The sequence below is a fragment of the Macaca mulatta genome, chromosome 19, assembly GCF_049350105.2.
Source record: "Macaca mulatta isolate MMU2019108-1 chromosome 19, T2T-MMU8v2.0, whole genome shotgun sequence".
NCBI classification, from domain to species: Eukaryota; Metazoa; Chordata; class Mammalia; order Primates; family Cercopithecidae; genus Macaca; species Macaca mulatta.
In genome coordinates this window covers 16,661,544-16,687,294 of record NC_133424.1, presented here as the reverse complement: position 1 = coordinate 16,687,294, position 25,751 = coordinate 16,661,544, and the positions used below count along the sequence as shown (strand labels likewise).

The 25,751-nt window shown below is 51.6% G+C and overlaps 2 protein-coding genes and 2 long non-coding RNA genes across 22 annotated transcripts in view; 1 reads left to right on the top strand and 3 right to left on the bottom strand.

Annotated features, from left to right (window-relative positions):
* The window catches only part of AP1M1 (adaptor related protein complex 1 subunit mu 1), a 32,376-nt gene extending 24,472 nt beyond the window's left edge, over positions 1-7,904 (bottom strand). For 13 of the 18 annotated variants that reach the window (XR_013408718.1, XR_013408713.1, XR_013408719.1 and 10 more), the window contains exons 1-2: positions 7,750-7,888; positions 2,209-2,365 (exon numbers count right to left, since the gene is read on the bottom strand). Coding sequence is in view for 8 of the 18 variants with exons in the window: in XM_015123191.3 (XP_014978677.3) it covers positions 2,209-2,365; positions 7,750-7,791 (199 nt within the window). In the remaining 10 variants the exon portion in view is untranslated. 18 annotated transcript variants of the gene reach the window in all.
* Positions 7,905-8,037: 133 nt separating this feature from the next.
* Positions 8,038-16,751, top strand: LOC114674132 (uncharacterized). Its single transcript, XR_003725124.2, has 3 exons — positions 8,038-8,256; positions 14,228-16,018; positions 16,241-16,751. It is a non-coding gene; the product is annotated as an uncharacterized LOC114674132 (long non-coding RNA).
* Positions 9,774-13,536, bottom strand: LOC144336837 (uncharacterized). Its single transcript, XR_013409190.1, has 2 exons — positions 12,763-13,536; positions 9,774-9,915 (listed from the first exon to the last, which is right to left on the bottom strand). It is a non-coding gene; the product is annotated as an uncharacterized LOC144336837 (long non-coding RNA).
* On the bottom strand, positions 14,639-21,244 carry FAM32A (family with sequence similarity 32 member A). Of its 2 annotated transcripts, none has more exons than XM_015123210.3 (4): positions 21,141-21,244; positions 20,892-21,033; positions 16,102-16,155; positions 14,639-15,788 (listed from the first exon to the last, which is right to left on the bottom strand). In XM_015123210.3, the coding sequence occupies exons 1-4, from the start codon at positions 21,212-21,214 to the stop codon at positions 15,720-15,722; spliced, it is 339 nt and encodes a 112-aa protein (XP_014978696.1). In that variant the 5' UTR covers positions 21,215-21,244; the 3' UTR covers positions 14,639-15,719. The 2 variants fall into 2 exon arrangements, 1 of the variants encoding a protein (XP_014978696.1); XR_013409172.1 differs by lacking the exons at positions 14,639-15,788; positions 16,102-16,155 and adding exons at positions 17,044-17,279; positions 17,365-17,462 and having other exon boundaries at positions 20,584-21,033.
* Positions 21,245-25,751: the final 4,507 nt, after the last annotated feature.

Below are 25,751 nucleotides of genomic sequence, written 5' to 3'. Positions count from 1 at the left end.
AGCACTCACCGACATAGAGAATCACAGGGATGGCAGGTGGCACAGGGCACCTGTCCCAGTGGCTGGGTGAGGAGTTGCCCTGAGCAGGGAGGGAGTGAGGCTCATTCGAGGAGCAGAAAGCAGGACACACTGGCCCTGCTCCTCCAAAGCCGACACCTCGTCATGACCCTGATGAGGTCCAGGGTCCCCTGGCCAGACTCTGCGGCAAGTAGCCAGGGCCAATTCTGGCTTCAGCCCTTCCTGTCTTTGGTAACACAAGCCTTGGCCCATGAAATAAACCTTTCTAGAGAAACCTCAATATTTCTCTCCTGTGTAATGGGGGCCTGTGAATGAACTCACCAAGGCAATGTACGTGAGATGTCTGGCACAGATGCTCCCTTCTGCCACGGGAGCCAGCCCCTGCCGCCCAGGGTCAGTGTGTGCTGGGCGCTTCCTGTTCCTTTTTCCCTAATGGGCCCCCAGAGAAGGCTGGTTCTTCCTCTGTAGGCCCACGCACTGCACCCCGGACATCCCTGTTCACAGCATGTCTGTGCCGCCTGGCTTGTCTGCCCAGAGGTGAGCTCTAGGAGGGAGGGCGGGGGCTGCATCCTCTCTTCCCGCCTCACCCCAGCACAGCACAGGGCCCCAGGAAAGGGACGCTGGCCCAGTCAAACGAGCGCTGGCCTCCCTCCTGCTGCCTGGCAATGTGCCCTCCCCAGATGCTTTATAAGCAGGGGCAGGGGTGCCTCTCAGCTTCATGGGTGCCATTCAGCCACGGCCTTGCTGAGAACTGTCCCGGCTGGGGGTGAAAGGATGTCCACTCAGCCAGAGGGGTGAGCCCAGGTGTGAAATGTGGGGGCCCAACCAGAAACTGATCTGACGGCTCCTGCTGAGCTCGGACCACAGCCACCTCACCCTCCTGTCAATACCTGGGCGGCTTCAGAGGACTGTCAGCTCCCTGGGTTAAAAGCCACCTAAGATCATCTTCAGAGCTATTCTCAGGGCCTTCCAGAACCAGGTGAAATACACACAGAGGCGCACCACAGGGAGCCGTGGACCAGCACGGCCCACATGGGAATGTGCACACGAGTCACCAGGAACAGATCTTCCTACAATGCAGATTCTGACAGGGCAGGGCTGGGTGGAGCCCGGGATTCTGCATTTCCAAAGGGCTCCCAGGGGATGTTCTGGCCCATTGGCCACACTGTACTACTGGCAAGGCCCCAAGTGTCTCCAAGAACACAGGAAAGGGCAGAGAGCCCATGCTGCTGGGAGCAATGTGCACAAGTCAGCTCAACTGACCCGAATGGTCCTGCAGCGAGGGGTCGTTGTTCCCACCAAACTGTGGGAAGGTGAGGGATTCGCCTCCAGCCCCATGGCTGCTGGAGCTGGGGCTCAAACCAGGCTGTGGCTGCAAAGCAGGCCCTTCCGCAGTAGTGTGGGTACTGAGATGGGCCTGCAGGTCTGCCCAAAGCCGTGGGGTGGCCAGTTAGACCTCCTGGATAGAAACTGGCTTGGCCAAGTCTCCCCATGGGCCCAAGGACAGGAAGGGTGGGGGACTCTGAGATCTGGGTGGGGCTGTGAGAAGTCTCTCCCCTTCTCTGTACCCTACCACCCCTCCGTGGTCCAGGCCACTTCCCTCCCACCTGCACGATGGCCCCAGCCTACTCCTCACCTACCCATGTCCTCTCCTGTCCCCACAGTCTTGCCCCACTCAGCAGCCAGAAACCTCCAGAAGATGCACATCTAAAAGCCTCCAAAGACTTCCTGTCACATTTCAGATGATGTTCTTTGAGACCCCAGACCCCGCTGACCACTCCGGCCTCACTGCTGCCACACGCCCCCTCTCGAGGGCTCCAGCCACCCTGATTGCAGCTGCTGGAATGAGCCTTTCCCTTGCAGAGCCTTCACCCACGCCTAGTGCCTGCCTGCCCCTCCAGCTGGCAGACGCCAGGCCTCCCTGCAGGCTTCCTCCAGGGTGTCACTTCCCTTCCTGGGCCCCTGGGCCAAAGAAGTTCAAGTCACACCTGCTCCTCTCCCCACACCCATCACGCGTGTCATCGTGCATTCTCTGCCTGTCTCTGCAGGCAGCAGGGAGCTCCGGGAGGGCTTGGCTGTATCCAATGCTCCCGCTGTGCAAAAACCAGTCCCGGCTGAAGGCGTGTGGACGTGCACACACACCAACACCCACACAGGAGTCTCCTGGGAGCCGCCCCAGTAAAGGGATACGATACAGGTTGTTGTGTTTGATCCACATGAAACGGACCCCTCCGTGGGCCAGGATGGGTGACAGCATCCCCTCCTCCTCCTTCTCCATCAGGATGGGCATGAAGTGCTCCACCTCCGACATGTCCACGTCGCCACGGTAGTTCCGGCAGATGAGCACCTGGGGTGGGGAAGGAAGAGGAATGATGCTTGCATTTTCAATTCTACAATCCAGGGGCTTGGGGCAGGGGGTGAGATGCACCAGCCTGCTTCCCTCTGGGGACTCCGGTCATGGCCCCTATCCGCAAAAGAGCAGGACTCGAGGCCGTGCTGATCTCCATCCCCCAGGGAATTCCTGGAGAAGAGCATCTCCCAGTGTGAACGTCCACAGGGGCCACTGCAGTTCTTTGCAGGGTGAGGGTAGAGGGGAACTCTGCGGCAAAGGTCCAGGACCGAATCATTCAGAGACATCAGGTTAAGTAATGCCTCACAAGCTCTCAACGCAGACCTTCTCAGAGCCTTTGCCGGGCCAACGCACCCTGCTCTCCCGCCTGTGTCAGGGCGCCCCCTCCCGCTGAAGATTCGTATTGACTGAAGTCCACCGGTGGCCTGAAGAGGAGAAGCCCTCTTGCCGGTCTCTCTCTTTCATAGCCTGTGGGTCGGGATATACAGCACCCAGAAACCCCGTCCACTGCTGAGAGGAAAGGAAAATGGGACAGCTACTTTGGTGCAGTCTGGTAGTTTCTCAAAAAGTGAAACCCAGTGTTACTATCCGATCCAGTCATTCCTCTCTCTGGTATTTACCCAAGAGAAATGAAACCACATGTCTGCACAAAGACTAGCACAAGAATGTTAACAGCAGCTTTAACTGAAACAGACCCAGACTAGAAACAATGCCAATGTCCTTCAGCAGGTGAACTAGAAACAAACTGTCCGTGCACACCATGAGAAGCACGCCTCGGCAACGAAAGGGCTCGGACTCCCGATACGCGGGCGCATCAGAATCACTGTGCTGGCTGAGAGAAACCAGACAGACGAGCGCTCATCCTGTATGACCGCACGTGTATAAAAGCCCAGAAAATGGTGACGAAAAACACATCGGTGGCTGCGTAGGGATGGGGCTGGACAGCAAAAGGGCGTGAGGAAGCTTTCGGGGGCGATGGAATGTGTGGTTATGGCTTCCCACATGACTGAGCTCATCAAATTGCACACTTTAGATAAGTGCAGGTTATTAGTGCAAATTACATCTCATTAAAGAAAAAAAGGAGGTCGGAAGTTTTGCTAGCCTGGGCACGGCTGCGGTTGGAGATGCTGCTTGGAGCAGCTGCAGCTCTTGGGGCCTGCAGGACAGCCAGCTGCAGGACTCGGCAACGCGCTGAGAAGGCCATTGCGGCGCTGACCATCCTGGGAACCAACTGCCTCAGAACTTGGCATTTCATTACACGCTGACTTTATTCTCTTAAGGAGAGACTGGGGGTGGTGGAGGGTGGCACCTTCCTTTCCTAGTGTCTCATTCGTGGCCTGTGGGACTGATTGGAGGGAGGCAGGTGATGACGTGTTGAGGGACCAGCCCCTTCCCCTGCTGTCACTCTTGACCCCCCCAGGTCCTTCCTCACAAAGGGTGGCAGGGCTCTTCCTACACAGAGGCCAGATGGGGTCTCTCTCCCACTGTTGAACTGCCACCTACCCCAGCCTCCCCGGCACTGAGAACAAAGCCCAAGTCCGTCCCCGTGGCTCCCAAGGACCGGCGTGGTCTGGCTCCTCACAGTCTCTGTCGCCTCTCTGCCTGCGCTGCCCTGGTCCATTCCCCTCCAGCCGGGCCCCTCAGCTGGTCTCTGAGTGATCCACATCTGTTCCCACCTTGGGCCTTTGCCCTGATCTGGCTCTTCTCACTTCCCAAGGCTCAGCTCAAATGATACCTCCTCTAAGGGTCCTCCCAGCTGGGCACAGTGGCTCACGCCTGTAATCCCAGCACTTTGGGAGGCCGAGGCGGGCGGATCATGAGGTCAGGAGTTTGAGACCAGCCTGACCAATATGGTGAAACTCCATCTCTATTAAAAATACAAAATTAGCCAGGCATGGCGGTGCATGACTGTAACCCCAGCTACTTAGGAGGCTAAGGCAGGAGAATCACTTGAACCCAGGAGGCAGAGGGTGCAGTGAGCCGAGGTTGTGCCATTGCACTCCAGCCTGCGTGATAGAACATAACTCTGTCTCAAAAAAAAAAAAAAAAAAAAAAAGAAGTCCTTCCTGCTTGCTCTGGCTGAGATCATGTCCCATCCCTCTGCACCCTGACCCCTGCTTTATCCCTATCACCTGCTGCGTTATACATTTATCTGTATCCTCGTCTATTGTCTGACATCCCCTGAGAACAGCGATGACTCCTGTCTCATTCACAGCTGTGTTCCAGCACCCAGAACGGGGCCTGGCCCATAGTAGGTGCTCAGTAAACATTTGTGGAGTGAATATGGGGGTGAGGAGAAAAAGGAAGCGAGGATAATGTCCAGGTCTCCAGTGCAGGTGGCTGAATGGATGATGGCATCACTGAGATGGAGAGAGAGCAGGTACAGGGAATGCATTCAGAGAAATGCTGAATTTGTGGTGACGGCGGGACCTCCCTAGTGTCCCAGAGGCCAGTGGATCTCCAGAGAAGTGCTGTGGACAAAGTCGAGAGTCACCGGCCCATGGACATGAGTCAAAGCCCACCTGGGAAGAGTGACAGCATGGGGAGGCACGCGTAGGCCTGAGCCACTCCACAGCCCTGAGGAGGGCAGAAAGGGAGGAGAGCAGGCGGTGCGAGAAACAGGAGGAAACCCCCGAGCACAGCCTCCCGGAAGCGGAAGGGAGCGCTGAAGAGGAGGTGGTTAGTGGTGGTTAGTGGTGTAAGAAGCCAGCTAGATAAAGCGGAGAAGCTTCCTACTAGGAGAGCTTCCTTCCAGCCCAGTGTGGCCACGCCAGTGTCCTCGGTGACCAGACACGTGGCCACGAATTTCTCAGTGTGCTTTATTTTTGATGAAATGCAGTCGGCTCACGAGGCCGACTTTGGAAACAGGAGGTCCGTGGATTGTGGAATAAGAAAGGGCATCATGGTTGCAGAGGGAGGGAGGGAAGCCCATGGCTGCCTTGGGGAGCTTTCTGAAAGGCAGGTCTGATCATGCCTCTCTGGGCTATGGTCTCCTCACGGTGGCTCCTTGTTGGAAATGAAGTGGTCCCCTTGGTCCCTCTCTCCCATCTCAGCATTAGCCAGGACTTCTGGCTCAGCGGCCCCAGCAGGCTGCCCCTTGCAATACCTCTTTTCCACCAGATCGTGCCTGATCACCTTCCAAACCCACTTCCGGCGTTGCCCTCTTCCAGGGAGCCTTTCATAACCACCTCCACCTTCCACTGGCTAAAGACGAGGTTGAGCAACTGCAGGACTTGGGACCTTGTTCCTGCCCCTGTGGCTGCCTGGATCCAACTGTGTGGTAATGTCTCTGCTTCTAGAGGACTCCCCTGCTAGACCGAGAGGCCTGGGAAAGCTAACATGGACCATGGGTGGTGCTGAGCCTGTCTCACACATCTGCTCGGCAAATCTGCACAATAACTCCATGAAAGCCTCTTTTGACCAGTGAGGAAAGCGAGGCTCAGAGAGAAGGTGCCTGTCCCAGGTCACACAGCTGAGCAGCAGAGATGGGTTTTGAGCTCAGCCCTAACACCACAGCCACGGTGCCAATGGACACCCTATGCCTGGCACAGGACAGGGTGCATCCTAGGTGCTCATGAAATGTTTGCTGAAGGAATAAGCCAGCCAAGACAGGCAGCCCGCTGGCACCTCTGGGGAGGCAGTGGCCAGGGCGGAAGCAAGACTCATGCCACCAGGACTCAGGGTACACTGCACACACCCAGCCCCTGGCGTGATCTAAGACGGGTGTCTTCCCTGCTTCCAAGAAGGTGGGGGAAGGAAACCCAGCACTGGATCTCATCAGTTATTGGCTTTGGTTGGCTTCCAGGGCAGGCACCCACTCAAGGGACTTCAGGAAAGTGTGGGGGTGGGGTGGGACAGGAAGGGGCAGCCACTTCACCTCTTCACTCTCAGCTGCTTTAGGGCTCACCCCTGCCCGCCTCACCTAGGACCTGACACCCACGTTTGTTTCTCTCACTGACCAATGTTGGGTTTAACATTGTTGGACCGGTGCTTGTTGCTTCCACATGCAACAGGCCAGGCAGCCACTTGCCTTGTACCTGGGATGGACTTGGGAGAAGGCAGAGGACCATTTCTAAAAGGCGGGGACAATCCCTTCTTTCAGTTTTCTCAGATCCTCTGGGGAAGATGCCCGGGTTCTAGTCTATGTCCAGCTCCCTGGTATCTCAGGTCCATTTGTCACCCCTCCTTAGGAAAACCCTCTCTCATCCTCCGGCTGAGGCTGACCATCTGTATAACACATCCGCCCCACCCCCCCACTGCAACTGACATTTATTTGTGTTTTTGGAGATCGGTATCCATCTCCCCAATCAGCCTGTGAACGTCATAAGAACACAGATTGTTGAGCCCTGGCACAGTGACTCACGCCTGTAATCCTAGCACTTTGGGAGGCTGAGACAGCTGGATCACTTGAGGTCAAGAGTTTGAGACCAGCCTGGTCAACATGGTGAAACCCTGTCTCTACTAAAAATACAAAATTTAGCTGGGCGTGGTGGCAGGTGCCTGTAATGCCAGCTACTTGGGAGGCTGAGGCAGGAGAATTGCTTGAACCCAGGAGGCAGAGGTTGCAGTGAGTGGAGATCGCACCACTGCACTCCAGACTGGACGACTGAGCATGACACTATCTCAAAAAGAAAAAAAAAAAAGCAGGATTGTTTTTTGCTAAACACAAATCGACCCCAGGCTTACTATCCTGCCTGGCATTAGTAGGTGCTCCCCAGATATCAGCTAAATAAACAAATGCTTCTGGATCGGACTCCTAGACTTCCTACTTCTCTGTGACCATTGTGACCTTGGTCAGGTTACTTCACCTCTCCGTGCCTCAGTTTCTCCCTCTATAAAACGGTACTCGTGATCACCATCCACTCACCTAACCCTTGTAACTCACTATCGCAATGAACATGGAGAAATTCCTCCTGAGAGAAAGTGCACGATAAACAGAAGCTGCAACGCCCTGAGAGGGCGGGACTGGCTGGAGAGCACCCAGTCCCCGCCACGCCTCGCCACCCCCGGCCAAGGGTCGCGCAGCCCCTGGACACCCTGCCTGGCTCCAAGGCCGGCTGCGGCCCCGCTTCTGGGTCCTCCACCGAGCCCAGAGCCTCTGGCCCGGGTGCCTGGGAGCAGAGGGCGGTGCAGTCGGTTACCTGGCAACGCGGTGGCTGCAGCCCACCGCGTTACCTAGCAACAGGGCGTGGATTACCCACTTACGACCCCCGCCCGGTTACCCAGAAATAGGGTGGGGCTCTCAGGTGAGGTCTACCGGCCTCTTTGCCTCACACCAGGGTGGGGCTCATAAGCCGGTTACCTAGCAACAGGGTGGGTCCCCGCGGGCGGAGGCCCCCGCCGGTTGCCTGGCAACAGGGAGGGTGGGGAGCCTTCATTACCTTGCCCTTCAGGTCCAGCACGTAGACGGCGCTAGCGGACATGGTGGCTGCAGGAGGCCTCGGCAGCGGCAGCGACGGTGGGGACTGCCAGGCGTTGAGCAAGGCCGGGCGCCGCCCGCGACAGCTCACCTCCACTTCCGGTTCGGGGAGCCGCGCGGGGACCGTTATGTCCGGTCCGGGAGGAGCTGCCAGGAATGCGCAGGCGCAGGACGGACTCTGCGCAGGCGCATTACGTTGTATGTGACCATGTTTCTTGCTCCCGCCTGAAGCCTCCCGGAAGTAAGGCCCTGGGAGGCGGGGCCGACCAAATCAGGGCACCCACTGGCCGCTGCCAGGCTGAGCTATGGAGCCAGAGCAGCTGAAAACCGCCTCCCGTCGGCCGAGTTAGGCGAGAGAGCCTGGTGGTGAAACCGACCTGGGACCCAGCCCTATGGAGCTCACAGTCTAGTGGGGAAGTCTATGAAACAAGTGTACAGTCACCAATTGTGATAAGCTCAAAAGGGAGAGGTAAGGCCGTGGTTACTTGGAAAGAGGTCAAACTTTCTGAATGGCAATCAGACCTTATCAACAGTCACCACCTGTCATTGTCAACTTATCAGTGAATGAGCATGCCTGTTTATTGCCTGGAATGTTAAGAAAACCAGTCTCACTGAACCTTGACCCAGCATACCGTGTTTCATTTCTGCAAAGTTAGTAGTCGGTAATGCAACTGGTGGCCCTTGATTAATCCATTGAATCATATCTAATTTGCTTTTATGAAATCTTGGGCTTTGGAGAAATACCTGCATTCTGTTCCAGTTAGCCATCACAGTACCCTGGGGATCCCAACCCTGCAATATCAGAGTGGTTTACCCAGGATGCCTGCCTCTCACATCTTTTATTTTCCCTCCTATCTCCGTTTTGGCGTTTGGAAAGATGATTTTTGCAACTCGGTAATTATATAGTCTTAGGATAGAAATGTGACCGAACCTCTAGAAAAGCAAACTAGAATGTTTGAGGACTACTAAGTGATCCTGGGCTGGAAGGATTCTTGCACAAGGCACAGAGCAAGCAGCCAAGAGAGGCTTTTTGCTTTTTTTTTTTTTTTTTTTTTTTGAGATGGAGTCTCACTCTGTCACTCAGGCTGGAGTGCAGTGGCACGATCTCGGCTCACTGCAACCTCTGCCTCGCGGGTTCAAGCAATTCTCCTGCCTCTCAGCCTCCCAAGTGGTTGTGATTATAGGCACATGCCACCACGCCCGGCTAATTTTTGTATTTTTAGTAGAGACGGGGTTTCACTATGTTGGCCAGGCTGGTCTCAAACTCCTGACCTCAGGTGATCCACCCACCTCGGCCTCCCAAAGTGCTGGGATTACAAGGGTTAAGTTAAACATTAAAAGACGAGAGAGCCAGTGCCCTTGTACAAAGGCTGGGATGTAACAAAAGCCCACCCAGAATTGTGCCTAGGCTTTTCCTGGGCCTTGGAGCATGACAAGATAACGAAGGAATTCTTAGCAGGACGCTTTTAGGATTAAACAAACTTTATTGGAGGTCTGAAGAAGCTCCTCAGGGCTCCACAAACAAGTTTACTGGGGTTTGAAGGAACTCCCCCAAACCTCCATGATTTAGCAGGAGACAAGATAAGGGTAATCACCCCAGCACCTGGACTCCACTTAGATTAAGTAAATTTACTGAGGTTCGAGGAAGGTCTTCAGGACTCAGATCTTAGTTATAGGTTAAAAGACTATAATAACTTACTTCTGTCTTTAAATGAATGCACACTTACACGTAGACCTATAGCTTAGAAGGTATATGAGCTCTGGAAGACTTTGGAATCTTGAGTTGGTCTGGTAATATTTTCTCCAGGCCTTCTCCCTGTAACCAGTTACAGAAATAAAAACTCTTCCTAGTTCATCTGTGTCTCATTATTGGGCTGTGAGAAATAGAAGTCCAACCCTCAATTTGGTCTGGGAACAGGTTAGGAGTGGGGGTCTCAAAAGCATCCCCAACACAGCAGACACAATAAGAACCACTGAGGCCTGAAATCCATGTATAGATTCTGTTTTAATTGGTCTGGGCCGGGGTTTGGTTATTGAGATTTTTCTTTTCTTTCTTTTTATTTTTTAATTTTGAGACAGAGTCTCACTCTGTCACCAGGCTGGCGTGCAGTGACATGATCTTGGCTTACTGCAACCTCTGCCTCCCAGGTTCAAGCGATTCTCCTGCCTCAGCCTCCCGAGTAGCTGCTGGGACTACAAGCGCCTACCACGCCCAGCTAATTTTTGTACTTTTAGTAGAGACAGGATTTCACCATGTTGGCCAGGATGGTCTTGATCTCTTGACCTTGTGATCTGCCTGCCTCAGCCTCCCAAAGTGCTGGGATTACAGGTGGAAGGCACCGTGCCTGGCCTTCTTTTCTCTTTTCTGTTCTGTTGTGTTTTTTTTTTTTTTTTTTTTTTTGAGGCAGGGTCTTTCTGTCACCAGGCTGGAGTGCACTGGCACAATCTCGGCTCACTGCAACCTCCTCATCCTTGGCTCAAGCAATTCTCAGCTGGGACTACAGATGCGTGCCATCAAGGCCAGCTAATTTTGCTTTTTTTTTTTTTTTTTTTTTTTGAAACAGGGTCTCGCTCTGTCACCCAGGCTGGAGTGCAGTGGCACAATCTCAGCAGTTCATTGCAACCTCTGCCTCCTGGATTCAAGCGATCCTCCCACCTCAGCCTCCTGAGTAGCTGGGACTACAGATGTGTGCCACCAGGCCCGGATCATTTTTTTGTAATTTTTAGTAAAGTTGGGGTTTCACCATGTTGGCCAGGCTTAATTTTGCAATTTTTGTACAGATGGGGTTTCCCCATGTTGCCCAGACTGGTCTCAAACACCTCAGATCAAGTGATCTGCTTGCCTTGGCCTCCCAAAGTGCTGGGATTAAAGGCGTGAGCCACTGCACCTGGCCTGGTTATTGGAATTTTTTCCAAGCTCCCTAGATGATACTAATAGGAAACAAAATTTGAGAAACCCTGGTGTATCACAATAGGTGTTGTCTTTCTTTTTAATATGGAGTCTCACTGTTGTCCAGGCTGGAGTGCAGTGACATGGTCTCAGTTCACTGCAGCCTCCTCCTCCCAGGCTCAAGTGATTCCCCTGCCTCAGCCTCCAGAGTAGCTGGGATTACAGGCGCCCACCACCACGCCCGGCTAATTTGTGTATTTTTACTAGAGACAGGGTCTCACCATGTTGGCCAGGCTGGTCTCGACCTCCTGACCTCAGGTGATCTGCCTGCCTCGCCCTCCCAAAGTGCTGGGATTATAGGCATGAGCCACCATGCCCAGCCCACAATAGGTATGGTCTTTTCTGAGATATTGCAGAGGTCAAATTAAGTTTGAATGCCAGAGTTGAAATTGAGATGTGATCTGAATAACCTCCATAATTGGAGCAAAGGGGGTTAGAAGTAGTTTTTGTGTAAAGAGTGCTTACTGTGATGGCACTCTTGACATTTGAGTCTTTGTTTCCTCAAAAGATTCATCCAATCCCTTCCAGCCCCCTTGACACTGATTTTAAAAATCTAAAGAAAATGCCTAGGGCAAGCCTGGAAGGAAACACTCTGCAATGAAAGGGGTCACCTCTCTTAGGTGGTTTTTCTTTTTGCCTTATAGTTTTTGGCATTCCCTGTTTTTCCTCAGCAAATGTGTATAGTTTTGTGCTTTAAAAAAGGTATGTTCAGTTTGGGAGGCTGAGGCGGGCAGATCATGAGGTCAGGAGTTCGAGACTAGCCGGGCCAATATAGTGAAACCCTGTCTCTACTGAAAAAAAAAAAAAGAAAAAAATACAAAAATTAGCCAGGCATGGTGGTGCAGGCCTGTAGTCCCAGCTACTTGGGGAGGCTGAGGCAGGGGAATTGCTTCAGCTCTGGAGGCGGAGGTTGTGGTGAGCCAAGATTGCACCACCGCACTCCAGCCTGGACAACAGAGACTCAGTCTCAAAAAAAAAAAAAAAATGTTGCTTGGTGCTATGACTTACTCTTGTAATTCCAGTACTTTGGGAGGCAGAGACAAGAGGGTCACTTGAGCCAGGAGTTTCAGACTAGCCTAGGGAACATGATGAAACCCCATCTCTATAAAAAATACAAAAATTAGCTGAGCGTGGTGGTACGCACGTGTAGTCCCAGCTACTTGGGAGGCTGAAACAGGAGAATCACTTGAACCTGGGAGATTGTCAAGGCTGCAGTGAGCTATGGTGGTATCACTGTACTCCAGCCTGGGCAACAGAGTAAGATCTCTAAAACGTTACAATAAATTGGGCAAAATATGAGACTAGGTCCAATAGGGTTTGTTACATGTCGTGTCTATTTCTGTTCGTGTCTTGCTGAACAGACCCTGATGTTCTTCCTTAGCAGTAGAAAGTCACAGTTGTGGCCGGGCTGGTGGCTTATGCCCACAATCCCAAGACTTTGGGAGGCCAAGGCAGGAGGATCACTTGAGGTTGAGGCCAGTAGTTTGAGACTTGGGCAACATAGGGAGACCCTGCCTCGACAAAGAAATAAATAAATCAGCAGGGTATGGTGATGTGCACTTGTGATCCCAGCTAGTCAGGAGGTTGAGGTGGGAGGATCACTTGAGCCTGAGAGGTCAAAGCTGCAGTGAGCCGTGATCACACCACTGCACTCCAGCCTGGGCAACAGAATGAGACTGCATCTCAAAAAAAAAAAAACAAAAAAAAAGTCATAGTCCTGACATCTCATCAGATTCCTTCTAGAGCTTAATCAGTGGGCAATTAGTATCAAAAGCCTCTTTTGGCTGGGCACGGTGGTTCACGCCTCTAATCCCAGCACTTTGGGAGGCCGAGGCAGGTGGATCACCTGAGGTCAGGAGTTTGAGACTAGCCTGGCCAACATACTGAAACCCTGTCTCTACTAGAAATACAAAAATTAGCTGGGCGTGGTAGCACGTACCTGTAATCCCAGCTACTCTGGAGTCTGAGAGGCAGGAGAACTGCTTCAATCTGGGAGGCAGAGGTTGCAGTGAGCCGAGATCACACCACTGCACTCCAGCCTGGGCGACAAGAGCGAAGAGCCATCTCCAAAAAAAAAAAAAAAAAAAAATTAACCAGTCAGTCAGTACTGAAACAGTCGTTTCGGAGGCTGGAGGCCTGCATTAGTGAGATCTGGCCTACCACAACACCCCCAACACACAATAAGAATCTCTGTTCTCCAGGCTGGCTTTGAACTCCTGGGCTCAGGCAACCCTCCGGCCTCAGCCTCCTGAGCGGCTGGGATTACATCTGTGTGCGTACCACTGTGCCTGGCACCAGGCCTTGGCGGTTTTTAATGCTCCCCAGATGATTGTAAATGTAAATTTGAGGACAGCGGTGGTGGACTGTTAGGGTATTGGATCCCGGTAAACCACACCACCTAGTGTTCACACTCTAGAGTTCCCTGCCAGACTCCGGGTTTGGCTACGTGGCTTGTTTTGGCCACTGAAATAGGCTATGTAGGCTGGGCGTGGTGGCTGATGTCTGTAATCCCAGCACTTTGGGAGGCCGAGGCAGGGGGACTCACTTGAGGTCAGGAGTTCGAGACCAGCCTGGCCAACATGGTAAAACCCTGTCTTTACTAACATACAAAAATTAGCCGGGTGTGGTGTTGGGTGCCTGCAATTCCAGCTACTCAGGAGGCTGAGGCAGGAGAGTCACTTGAACGGGGAGGCGGAGGTTGCAGTGAGTTGAGATCACACCACTGCACTCCAGCCTGGGCAACACAGTGAGGCTGTCTCAAAACAAATAAATAAAAATTAAAAAAAAATAATAAAGCAATAGGCTATGTGGGGGGAGATCCTGGAGGGTGAGACGCCACCCTGGACTTTCTGGCCCCAGGAAAGCCAACGCAACTAAACGAGTGAACTGAACCACACTTCATGCAACAGAATCCTCTAGCCAAGCAAGTCAACCCAGAGTTGTGATAATAAATAAATTTTTGGCCAGGCACAGTGGCTCATGCCTATAATCCCAGCACTTTGGGAGGCTGAGGCGAGTGGATCACGAGGTCAAGAGATCGAAATCATCCTGGTCAAAATGGTGAAACCCCATTGCTATTAAAAGTACAAAAATTAGGTGGCGTGCACCTGTAATCTCAGCTGCTTGGGAGGCTGAGGCAGGAGAATCGCTTGAACCTGGGAGGTGGAGGTTGCAGTGAGCCAAGACTGCATCATTGCACTGCAGCCTGGGCAACAGAGCCAGACTCCATCTCAAAAAAATAAAATAAAATAAAATAATAAATTTTTGTTGTTTTAAGCCACTACCTTTTGGAGTCATTTGTTCTGCAGGGAAAGAACTGAAATAACTACCTTTCCACTATACTAATAAAGGGTTTCCACCACAGTAGTACAGAATGCAGACTCCTGCTGCTGGCTTGTGGATGGAAAAGGTCTGAAACTGTCTTTCCACCAGGCCATGCAAGAATCACTGGCAAAAGCCGCTGCTAATGAGAGTATGTCATCTCTCTTAGGTGTGAACCACAGGCAGGAACAGATGTGCCATCGAAATTTTTCCAACTGAGTTGCCGTTCTCCAGTATGCATATTTTTCTATGCCGCAAATCCAAAAGACATTTTGGAAACAATTAAACAGCCTATAAGAGGACATTCAGCACTTTGGGAGGCTGAGGCGGGCAGATCACTTGAGGTCAGGAGTTCGAGACCAACCTGGCCAATATGAAGAAACCCCGTTTCTACTAAAAATACAATAATTAGCCAGGCATGGTCGCGGTCGCCTGTAGTCCCAGCTACTTGGGAGCCTGAGGCAGGAGAATCACTTGAACCTGGTAAGTAGAGGTTGCAGTGAACCGAGATTATGCCACTGCACTCCAGCCTGGGCGAGAGTGAGACTCTGAAAAAAAAAAAAGACGACGACACTCAGACTTACAACTGGCTTTTGCTTTATTGTGTAATTTACACAGCACAACCCCAAACTCCACACTTGGTTTTTCTCTTCTGCCTTCATTACTCTTTCAGTATCTATGTTGACAGAGATCGTTTCTCCCAACAGCATATGTGGTTTGATCCTCAACCAAGACGCATAGGCCCTACAAGATCCCAGCCCTCCAACACGAATACCTGGGCCCTCCCATTTGACTGCAGCCTTGCCTGTTTGTACTGGGGCTCTGCCCTGGTCCTGTCACCCCTGAGGCGTCCGTAGGGCAGGAATGCCAAACAGGATCCGTGTGATTTCCTCTGAGTAAATACAAGAGGCTGCTAGCAGCCCCCAGCTGAGGATTGAGAGGCAGGCTATGTCTGGGTTTCATTTCAGAGAACACTGTGATGCATTAGCAACGTCTGCTATGGAAACACCCATTAGAAGTACCTGGAAGGAGGGTTTTGGGAAACGGACTCAGAAAGGAACAAGGTGTGTCCGTTCCATTCTTGCCTTAGGTGGCTGTTCTGCTGCCCAGGCTGCAGAGTGGCCGGTGGCTGAGGAGGAAGTCTGAAGGCCACAGAGTCGCAAGTAACTTCCCTGGGGCCTGCGGGGGACAGCATAGGCCCGAAGCTAGAGGAAGCTTGGAAGGGCGCCCACGCTGGGCCCTGCGGGGCTCTGCACACTGCAGGCCACCATGGCGCTAGCTCTTTATCCTCTGGAGTCTGTCTCATCCAGGAGAAGACAGCTGGCTGGCCTCACAGCGTTAGATGAAACTCAGGGGTAAAAACATTTTTACATGGCACGGACACACAATGGGCTTTACCTCTGGATACACTTAGAAACTTTCCATCCAAACGAAAAGGGTGTATCTTCTGTACGTTGCCAAGAAGCCTAAACTGAGTACAAGGACAATCTTACTTTAATCAAGTTCCAGAATGAGGGTACACAGCTTCGAAAAGCAGTCTGTAGCAGAAGATGCAAGGGCGTGTGTAAAGCCATGTTTCTAGAATATACCAAAGGAAACACACCCAACCCCAGGGTGGCCTTTTGCGAATCCTCGATGCTGCTCCATACCGGGGCAGGTGGCTACTTCGTCCAGCTGACTTTGGGAATGTCATAATGCTCCGTGAGTGTGTCCAGGTGTCTGTTGAAGTCCTGGGAAGGTGGAGTAGAAGGCTGGTGTCAGCGCAGACACAAGGTGGGTGCTGGGGGAAATGGCACTGCCAAGCCCTACCTCTCCCACATCCTCTCTCTCCTGAGCCCCGTCCTCTCAAACTCACCCTGCCGGGTTTTACAGACTCCTGAACCCTGGGCTCCCCTTTGAAGAACCCTGGGGAAGTGTCACTTCTGTTAGGTAAACTTCCCTTCTCGTCAACATGCCAATGGCTCCCTCTGCCAGGCTGTTAGCCTCTGGGCCCAGCTGGGACCCTGAATGGCTCAGTCTCCCCGACTGGACACGGCAACTCACCTCCACTCTCTGCTTGTGGGTTTTGGATGCTTTCTTTAGGATCCTTTCCATTTGCTGGAGACAGAAAAGACACGGAGGTGAGTTTACAGGCTCAACACAGCCCAGGCCGACATGGGATGGAAGATGGAGCCCCAGCCAGCCTGGCTCCCACGTTTAGAACAGCTGGAGGTTTCAGGCTGTATGCCTTGTCCCCCTCCCTCAACTCCAACCAGGCTGGTCCAACAGGGAACCCAGGTCAGTTGCCAGCTTCATGAGTGGCAGGAAATGAACCAGCAATGCCTGAGCGTGTACCCATGAGCAGCCTCTGCTGGGAGCTGTTGGCATGCTTCCTGCATCCCGAGGTGGCTATTAGCACTGCCAGTTTGGAGAAGAACAAAGTCCTAGAGCAGGTTTGAGGAATGATGAGAAAGAGAGAGGTAAAGGGCCCGACACAGAGCAGGTACTCAAGTGACACTTCCCATCCTGATGTTAGGGCTACAAGACTAGGATCACCGTCCCTAGGGTTATTCTGAAATATGCCTCCTGCACCATGACCTGCTCTGATCCTCACTTCAAACACTCAACGACAGCTGCAAACGTCAGTATTTTGTAGCAGCCTGGAGTGTGGGCTGGGCGCAGTGGCTCATGCCTGTAATCCCAGCACTTTGGGAGGCTAAGGAAGGAGGACCGCTTGAGCTTAGGAGTTTAAGACTAGCCTGGGCAATATAAGGAGACCCCAACTCTACAAAAAATCAGCTGATTGTGGTGGTACGCGCCTATGGCCCCAGCTACTCGAAAGGCTGGGGTGAGAGGACTGCTTGACCCAGGAGGTTGAGGCTGCAGTGAGCTATGATCACACCAATGCACTCCAGCCTGGGCGACAGAGTGAGAGAAACCCTGTCCAAAAAAAAAAAAAAGAGTTGGGAGTGTGGGATATAAAGCCAGACAGATCTGAGGCCACACCTGGCTCTAGGCTTCTGGCTGGGTGACTGTGGCCCACTCTCTGGTGGCCCCTATGAACCGTGCTGCCTATGATTCATCCCTCGTGCAGTCCCTGTGCCACGCTGACTCTGACCTGGCCGTGGACTCAGTTAACTCAAAGGAACGCAGTACCAGTTCTGGGTCCACGCATAAGACCTGGCAGCATTAGCTTTGTGCCCTTGGAAGCCAGTTGCTGTGTAGGAAGTCTGATGGCCCTGCTGGAAAGAAAGGACCTGGAGGATGAGATGACATGAAGGAAGAGGCCACGAAAGAAGCACTGACAGGTGGGGCACGGCAGCTCACGTCTGTAATGCCAGCACTTTGGGAGGCCGAGGCGGGAGGATCACTTGAGGTCAGGAGTTCTAGACCAGCCTGGTCAACATGGTAAAACCCCGTCTCTACTAAAATACAAAAATTAGTTGGGTTTGGTGGCGCGTCCCTGTAGTCCTGGCTATTTGGGAGGCTGAGTCAGGAGAATAGCTTGAACCTGGGATGTGGAGGTTGCAGTCAGCTGAGATAGTGCCACTGCACTCCAGCCTGGAACCTGGGCGACAGAACAACTCTTTCTCAAAAAAAAAAAAAAAAAAAAAAAACCACTGAGGCACCAGCTATATGGCGGCAAAGCCATCTTAGATGCTCCAGCCCAGATGCACCTTCAAAGACTCCAGGCCCAGCTGCCATCTGACCGCACCAGACTCCAAGTGAGGTCAGACCCTGCTGAGCCCAGTCAACCCAGAGCATCATGAGATATTATTGGTAGGGGCCACCTGGCTGCTCCTCTCTGTCCCCTCTCTTCTCCTTCATTCCCTCCTCACCTCCTTCTGTGTCCACTCAGCCCTCACCTGGCTGATTCTCCCTCTAAGGCAAGCACCCTGCTCATCTCTGTCCCTCTACCTGCTGCTGCGAGCCCAGCCGAAGCCTGTGTCTCCTCGTGAGAAGCCACACTGACTGGTCCAGCTGCCACACAATGCCAGACACCTGGCTGGACTCTGCCCACAGGCGTGACACCCTGCTAATATTTTAGTTTTTGCAGATACAGGGTATCGCTATGTTGCCCAGGCTAGTCTCGAACTCCTGGGCTCAAGCGATCTTCCCACATCGGCCTCCCAAAATGTTGGGATTACAGGCATGAGCCACCATGCCTGGCTGACTCCACTTGGATTTCTACTGGGGCACTGCATTTACCTTCTTTAAAACTATAGCTTTGGTTTCCCCTCCCTCGACTCCCACCCCAGAAAACTTGCTTTATCTGCAATCCTTCCCACCCCAGTAAACAGCACCTTCATTCATCAAACTGCCCAGCCCAAAGTCTTGGTCATCCTTGACTCTTCTTTCTTTCCCAGCTTACATCCAACCCAACAGCTAACCCTGAATTCACCCTTGAAAACCTATTCCAAACCTGTTACCTTCCACTGACTCCATCACGACTGCTCTACTCTGAACTCCCATTATTAGTCTCTTGATAGCTGCGTAAGTCTTTCATTCTGGCTCCAGCAATAAAATCTCAGCCCTGCCTCTGACTACAGCCTCAGGGTTAGAAGGGACAGAAATGCATTCACTTGGTCAGGCATGGTGGCTCATGCCTGCAATCCCAGCACTTTGGGAAGCCGAGGCCGGCGAATCACTTGAGGTCAGGAGAGCGAGACCAGCCTGGCCAACATGGTGAAGCCCCATCTCTACTAAAAATACAAAAATTAGCTGGGCATGGTGACGGGCACCTGTAGTCCCAGCTACTTGGGAGGCTAAGGCAGGAGAATCGCTTGAACTCAGGAGGCAGAGACTGCAGTGAGCCGAGATCACACCTCTGTACTCCAGCCTGGGCAACAGAGCAAGGCTTTGTTTCAAAAAATTTTAAAAAGGCCAGGCATGGTGGCTCACGCCTGTAATCCCAGCACTTTGGGAGGCCGAGGCAGGCGGATCACCTGAGGTCAGGGGTTCAAAAACAGCCTGGCTAACATGGTGAAACCCTGTCTCTACTAAAAACACACAAAAATTAGCCGGGCGTGGTGGCAGGCGCCTGTAATCCCAGCTGAGGCAGGAGAGCTTGAACCCAGGAGGCAGAGGTTGCAGTGAGCCGAGATCGAGCCACTGCATTCCAGCCTGGGTGACAGAGCCAGACTCAGTCCCGCTGAGATGGAGTCTCACTCTGTTGCCAGCCTGGAGTGCAGTGACGTGATCTCAGCTCACTGCAACCTCTGCCTCCCAGGTACTGGTTCAAGCAATTCTTCTGCCTCAGCCTCCTCCCAAGTAGCTGGGATTAGAGGCGTGTGCCACCATGTCCGGCTAATTTTTGTATTTTCAGTAGAGACAGGGTTTCACCATGTTGGCCAGGCTGGTCTTGAACTCCTGACTTCGTGATCCGGCCACCTGATTTGTTAAATCCTTACCACAACCCTGTGAGGTAGACTTTACTGCTACTTTAACTAAACGGTAACTGGCTTGCCCAGAGTTACACCACTAATTCGTGGTAGAGGCAGAGTCAAACTCAGGTCTGTCTGGCCAGAGGTAGTGCACCCATGTGTTTTCTGTATGCCTGAATAAGACCTGGGAGTAAGGAGTTAATTGTCCCCAATGTCCATTTTCCCCAGTGTCACCGTACAGAATCACCTAGACCAGGGTTAAGGTTTCTCAGCCTCAGTGCTACTGATATTTGGAGCCGGATCATTCTTTGCTTCAGCGGGCTGCCCTGTGTGTTACAGGGTGTGAAGGATCATCTCTGGCCTCTAGCCACTGTTGCCAGTAGTCCCCACCCCAACCCAGTTGAGAACCAAAAATGTCTCCAGACATTGCCACGTGTGCTTAGCGGTGGGGGTTTGTGGGGTGGAGACTATTCCCAGTTGAGAATCACTGACCTGCACTGATTATTCTGTCTCCCTAGCATAATGGACCCACTTTATCTATCTTACTATTAACTCTTCTGTTCTCCACTGCACACATTTATTGTGTTTAATATCAAGAAGCAATCATTTATTGGAGCCTTAAATACAATACAAACAAAGTCGTCATGGGCATGGCCATTCAACATCAACAGCTGAGACTGGGTGTGGTGGCTCACACCTGTAATCCCAGCACTTTGGGAGGCTGAGGTGGGTGGATCACTTGAGATCATAAGTTCGAGATCAGCCTGGCCAACATGGTGAAACCGCGACTCTACTAAAAATACCAAAATTAGCCGGGTGTGGTGGTGGGCGCCTGCAATCCCAGCTACTCGGGAGGCTGAGGCAGGAGAATTGCTTGAACCCGGGAGGCAGAGGCTGCAGTGCTCTGACTCCACCAAAAATAAATAAAAAAATATAAACAACATGTTTGAATCTGCCCAAGTTGTCTTGGAAACAAACTTTGTGGTGACTTCGAGCGGTGAGCATGGCCATTTAATATCAAGAGCTGGCATCCACTGAGCATTTACGCACTGCCTTTTACTTTCATGACTTCCTCCCGAATTCCCAACCCTCTTAGAATAAATTACTACCCTGACTCCTACAGAGAAGTAAACTGAGGCACGGAAATAAGAAAGTCACTGGCCTAGTGTCGCAGGGCAAATGAGCCACAGCACTGGAATCCAAACCCGGGTCTCCAGCTCTGGCCTCCTTTCAACGCCAGTTCTAGCTCTCCCCTCTGCTGCCCACTAGGGTCAGCTGGGTCTTCTCATCCTTGGCGCTCCCCCGGCAGAGGGCGACTCTTCTCTCACTCACGCACAGCATCATCTCCCCGTAATTAAGGTCTCCTCTGACCGCTCCCCTGCTCTCCGAGCGCCCCAGCCCTGACCCCAATTTCGAGTCTCCCGGCGCCGGGTGTCCCTGCCCTCCTCGCCGCCTTCTGCTTTTGCTCACCCGCTTCTCCTGCATTTTCTCGAAGGCCGCCTGGGCCGGGGTCCGCTTGTCCAGGCCGCGCCGCTTCTCCTCCTCATTCTTTTTGCTCGTTCCCATTGCTTCCAGGAGTTTCGCTTTGTCTTTGTCCTTCTTTTTCTTCTTCCTGGAAAAAGACACGAGGAGGGGGCGGGTCAGAGGGTCAGGACCAGGGGTCCAGATAAAAGGTCTAAGGGGAGTGAAGACGGAATCCCGCGGGCCTTCGGGCCTCACCGCTTGGTCACTCCCAGCTCTGCGACGCCTTTCAGCTTCAGGGGTCCCTTTTGGACCTGCTCGTAGGCCTCCATAACACTCTCCAGTGGTTCGGCAGATGTACTGCCACACTTCCTGTTTGCAAACACTATTTCCTCCTGAATGCCCGCCTCACTTCTCTTTGATTGGCTGAGCTACAAGGTGAGCATGCGCTCTTAGTTCGGAGCTGGGCCACACTTCCGGATACTGGGCGGGACAGAGAGCCAAGCGAGGGAGTGCCCTTCGCATCCTGTCTGCTGCCACACTTCCGTAATTGGCGCCCACTTCCGGTCTTCAGTTCTTCAGACAGGGTGATGGAAACCCAACCCCTTTTTGAGGGTTTTGCACACTTTTGGGTGACCTATTCTCTCTTCTTGATTTTTTTTTTTTCATTTTTAGAGACATGGTCTTGGTCTGTTGCCTAGGCTGGAGTGGAGTGGCGCGATCGTAGCTTACTGCAGCCTTGAACTCCTAGGCTCAAGAGATCCTCCCACCTCAGCCTCCTCAGTAGCTGGGACTACAGACGGGCGCCACTGAGCGCGGCTAATATTTTCATTTAATTTTTTTTTGGTCGAGATTGGATCTCGCTATGTTGTCCAGGCTGGGCTCGAACTTCTGGGTTCAAGCAATCCTCCGGCTTCAGCCTTCCAAAGCACAGGGTCACAGGCCTGAGCCACGAGCGCCGCCCCCGTTCTCTTTTATTGCCATATTCTGAGCGTTCAATGGATAGCTGGGCCTAATTTTGTAAACCTAATCAGTATCCATTAATTTTTCAGCTTTAGGTAAATGACAATATTATGTGACAAGGTTGGTGGTATGTTAAAACAATTAAAAATCTATTTTATGCCGGGCGCAGTGGCTCACACTTGTAATCTCAGCACTTTTTGAGGCCGAGGTGGGCGGATCACGAGGTCAGGAGATCGAGACCATTCTGGCTAACAGCGCGAAACCCCGTCTCTATTAAAAATACAAAAAATTGGCTGGGTGTGGTGGCATGCGCCTGTAGTCCCAGCTACTTGGGAGGCTGAGGCAGGAGAATCGCTTGAACCCGGGAGGCGGAGGTTGCAGTGAGCTGAAATCACACCACTGCACTCCAGCCTGGCCAATAGACTCCATCTCAAAAACAAAACAAAACAAAACAACAACAAAACAAACACAAATGTATATATATTTAAATCAGCACTTTGGGAGACCAAGGTAGGCTGTTCACATGAGGTCAGGAGTTTGAGACCAGCTTGGCCAACATGGCGAAATCCTGTCTCTACTAAAAAAACAAAAACAAACAAAAACCCAAAATTAGCTAGGCATGGTAACATGGGCCTGTAGTTCCAGCTACTTGGTAGGCTGAGGCAGGAGAATCACTTGAACCCAGGAGGCAGAGGTTGCAGTGAGCCAGAATCTCACCACTGCACTCCAGCCTGGTCAACAGACAAAGACTCCATTTCAGAAAACAAAAAAGAAACAAACGAAAAAACCCACAAAACAACAAATCAATAGAGAATAGGGTATTGCTGTGTTGTCCAGGTTGGTCTCAAACTCCTGTCCTCAAGCGGTCCGGCTGAAGCACTAGAATTACAGGTGTGAGCCACCACCCCTGGCCCTTTCTTTCTTTTCATCCTTTCAGCATTGTGCAGTTTTCTTACATAGGATGTGTACATGCCTATATCTTTTTGTTTGTTTGTTTGTTTTTTGAGACAGAGTCTCACTCTGTTGCCCAGACTGGAATGCAGTGGCACGATTTCGGCTCACTGCAACTTCCACCTCCCAGGTTCAAGAGATTCTCCTGCTTCAGCCTCCTGAGTAGTTGGGATTACAGGCGCCCACCACCATGCCCCGCTAATTTTTGTATTTTTAGTAGAGACGAGGTTTTGCCATGTTATCCAGGCTGGTTTCGAACTGCTGACCTCAGGTGATCCCCCTGCCTCAGCCTCCTAAAGTGCTGGGATTACAGGCGTGAGCCACCGCTCCCGACCCTTGCATATATCTTTTTAATGTCAGCAGAGGACTATGGGAATTTTTGGTTTCTTCTCTATTTCCCTCTGTATCAAAAACCTAGTTTAAAAAAAAAAAAAACTGTTATGAGAAAAATTTAAAAAGACTGTGCCTACCAAGTGTCTGTGAAGATGTGTTGAAACTGGAACTCAAACGTGCTGCTGTTGTGAATGTTAAAAGGCATAAACAGTTTAGAAATCAGTCTGACAGTTCTTTAAAAGATTAAGTATTCACTTATACTATGACAAAAGAATTAGATTCCTAGGTTTTAACCCAAATGAAATGAAAGTATAGACATATATACACTTGTGTACATGAATGTTCACTGAAGATTTATTTGTAATAGCCAACAAATTAGAAACAGCCCTAATACTGCCCTAGATAAATGAACACAATCCGTGCCCACAAATCTTGGCTGACTTTTGCAACCAATGGAATTGCTAGGTCCAAGGTTATGCACATTTGCACGTTTTATTTCTCATAGATTTTGTCCAAATTGTGCCAGGGTGGTGTTTTTGTTTTGTTTTGTTTTTTGTTTGTTTGTTTTGTTTTAATTGGGGGCTGGGAGGGGGAAGAGGCGAAGGAGGTGGAGAAGAAAGAAGCAAACGTCACCAAATCTACCGGATACAAGAAAAAGGAGGGCACAGGGGCTGCCTTTCTCAGTCCTACCTGCAGGGGGCAGCAATCCACTGCCTAATTCTCCGTCCACAACTGGAAACGACTGTGCAGAGGGGCTTCTGGTACCAGCGGATGGGGTTGCTAGCACTTTTGTGTCAAAAGAAAGGCGATCTTTTGGCCGGGCGCGGTGGCTCACACCTCCTATCCCAGCACTTTGGGAGGCCGAGGCGGGCGGATCACGAGGTCAGGAGATCGAGACCATCCTGGCCAACATGGTGAAACTCTGTCTCTACTAAAAATTTAAAAATTAGCTGGGCGTGGTGGGGCGAGCCTGTAGTCCCAGCTACTCAGGAGGCTGAGGCGGAGAGTCACTTGAACCCGGGAGGCGGAGGTTGCAGTGAGCGGAGATTGTGCCTCTGCACTCCGGCCTGGTGACAGAGCAAGATTCCGTCTCAAAAAGAAAAAAAAAAAAAAAAAAAGAGAAAAAAAGAAAGGAAGGAAGGAAGGAAGGAAAGAAAGAAAGAAAGATTAGCTGGATGTGGTGGGGCACACTTGTGGTCTCAGCTCCTTGGGAGGCTAAGGCAGGAGGATCACTTGAGCCTGGGTGTGCGTGTTCGAGGGTGCAGTGATCTAGGATCCTGATTGATGCACTCTAGCTTGGGCAATTAGAGCAAGACCCTAGCTCAAAAAAAAAAAAGGAAAATAAAATGATTATGTTGAGTCTTGAATACAAATTAAAAAAACAACTACAAAAAAAGAAAAAGAAATAGTAATAGTAATGTGCCAATGTTAAATTCCTAGTAGTGCTAAATGTGCTGTGATTATGTAAGATGTTAACATTAGAGCCAGGCTCAGTGGCTCACACCTGTAATCCCAGCACTTTGGGAGGCCGAGGCAGGTGGATCATCTGAAGTCAGGAGTTTGAGACTAGCCTGGCCAACATGGTGAAACTGCGTCTCTACTGCAAATGCAGAAATTAGCTGGGCGTGGTGGTGTACACCTGTAGCCCCAGCTACTGGGGAGGCTGAGGCAGGAGAATCGCTTGAACCCAGGAGGCAGAGGTTACAGTGAGCCAAGATTTTGCCATTTGCCATTTCACTCCAGCGTGGGTGACACAGTGAGACTCCATTTCCAAAGACAAACAAACAAACAAACAAACCAAACAACAACAAAAAAACCATTGGAGGAAGCAGGTCACAAGGGTTATGGGAGCTGTCTGTATCATCCTTGCAATTTAATTTAATTTAATTCAATTTAATTTAATTAATTTGTTGAGACAGAGACTCACTCTGTCACCCAGGCTGGAGTGCAGTGGCGCGATCTTGGCTCACTGCAACCTCCACCCTCCAGGTTCAAGCAATTCTCCTGCCTCAGCCTCTCCAGTAGCTGGGATTACAGGTGTGTGCCACCACATCCGACTAATTTTTTTTTTTTTTTTTTTTTGAGACGGAGTCTTTCTCTGTCATCCAGGCTGGAGTACAGTGGCCTGATCTCGACTCACTACAACCTCTGCTTCCCAGGTTCAAGCGATTCTCCTGCCTCAGCCTCCCAAGTAGCTGGGACTACAGGCAGATGCCACCACGCCTGGCTAATTGTTTGTATTTTTAGTAGAAACAGAGTTTCTCCATGTTGACCAGGCTGGTCTCGAACTCCTGACCTCAAGCGATCTGCCCACCTTCGCCTCCCAAAGTGCCTGGATTACAGGCGTGAGCCACTGCGCCTGGCCCATCTTTGCAATTTTAATGTAAATTTAAAATTATTTCAAAACTGAAAGTTTATTAGGAAAAGGAAGAGGCTGGGCGTGGTGGCTCATGCTTGTAATCCCAGCACCTTGGGAGGCTGAGGCAGGTGGTTCCCCTGAGGTCAGGAGTTCGAGAACAGCCTGGCCAACAAGGCGAAACTCCTTGTCTATTGAATATACAAAAATTAGCCAGGCATGGTGGTGGGCGCCTGTATTCCCAGCTACTTGGGAGGCTGAGGCAG

Excerpts from the sequence above, each read along its gene's own strand:
- FAM32A (XM_015123210.3), bottom strand. The coding sequence starts at position 21,214 with ATGGAGGCCTACGAGCAGGTCCAAAAGGGACCCCTGAAGCTGAAAGGC. Across the intron at positions 16,156-20,891 it reads AGAAAATGCAGGAGAAGCGG|CAAATGGAAAGGATCCTAAA; the intron begins GTGAGCAAAAGC and ends TTCTGTCTCCAG. Across the intron at positions 15,789-16,101 it reads CCCACAAGCAGAGAGTGGAG|GACTTCAACAGACACCTGGA; the intron begins GTGAGTTGCCGT and ends CCACCTTCCCAG.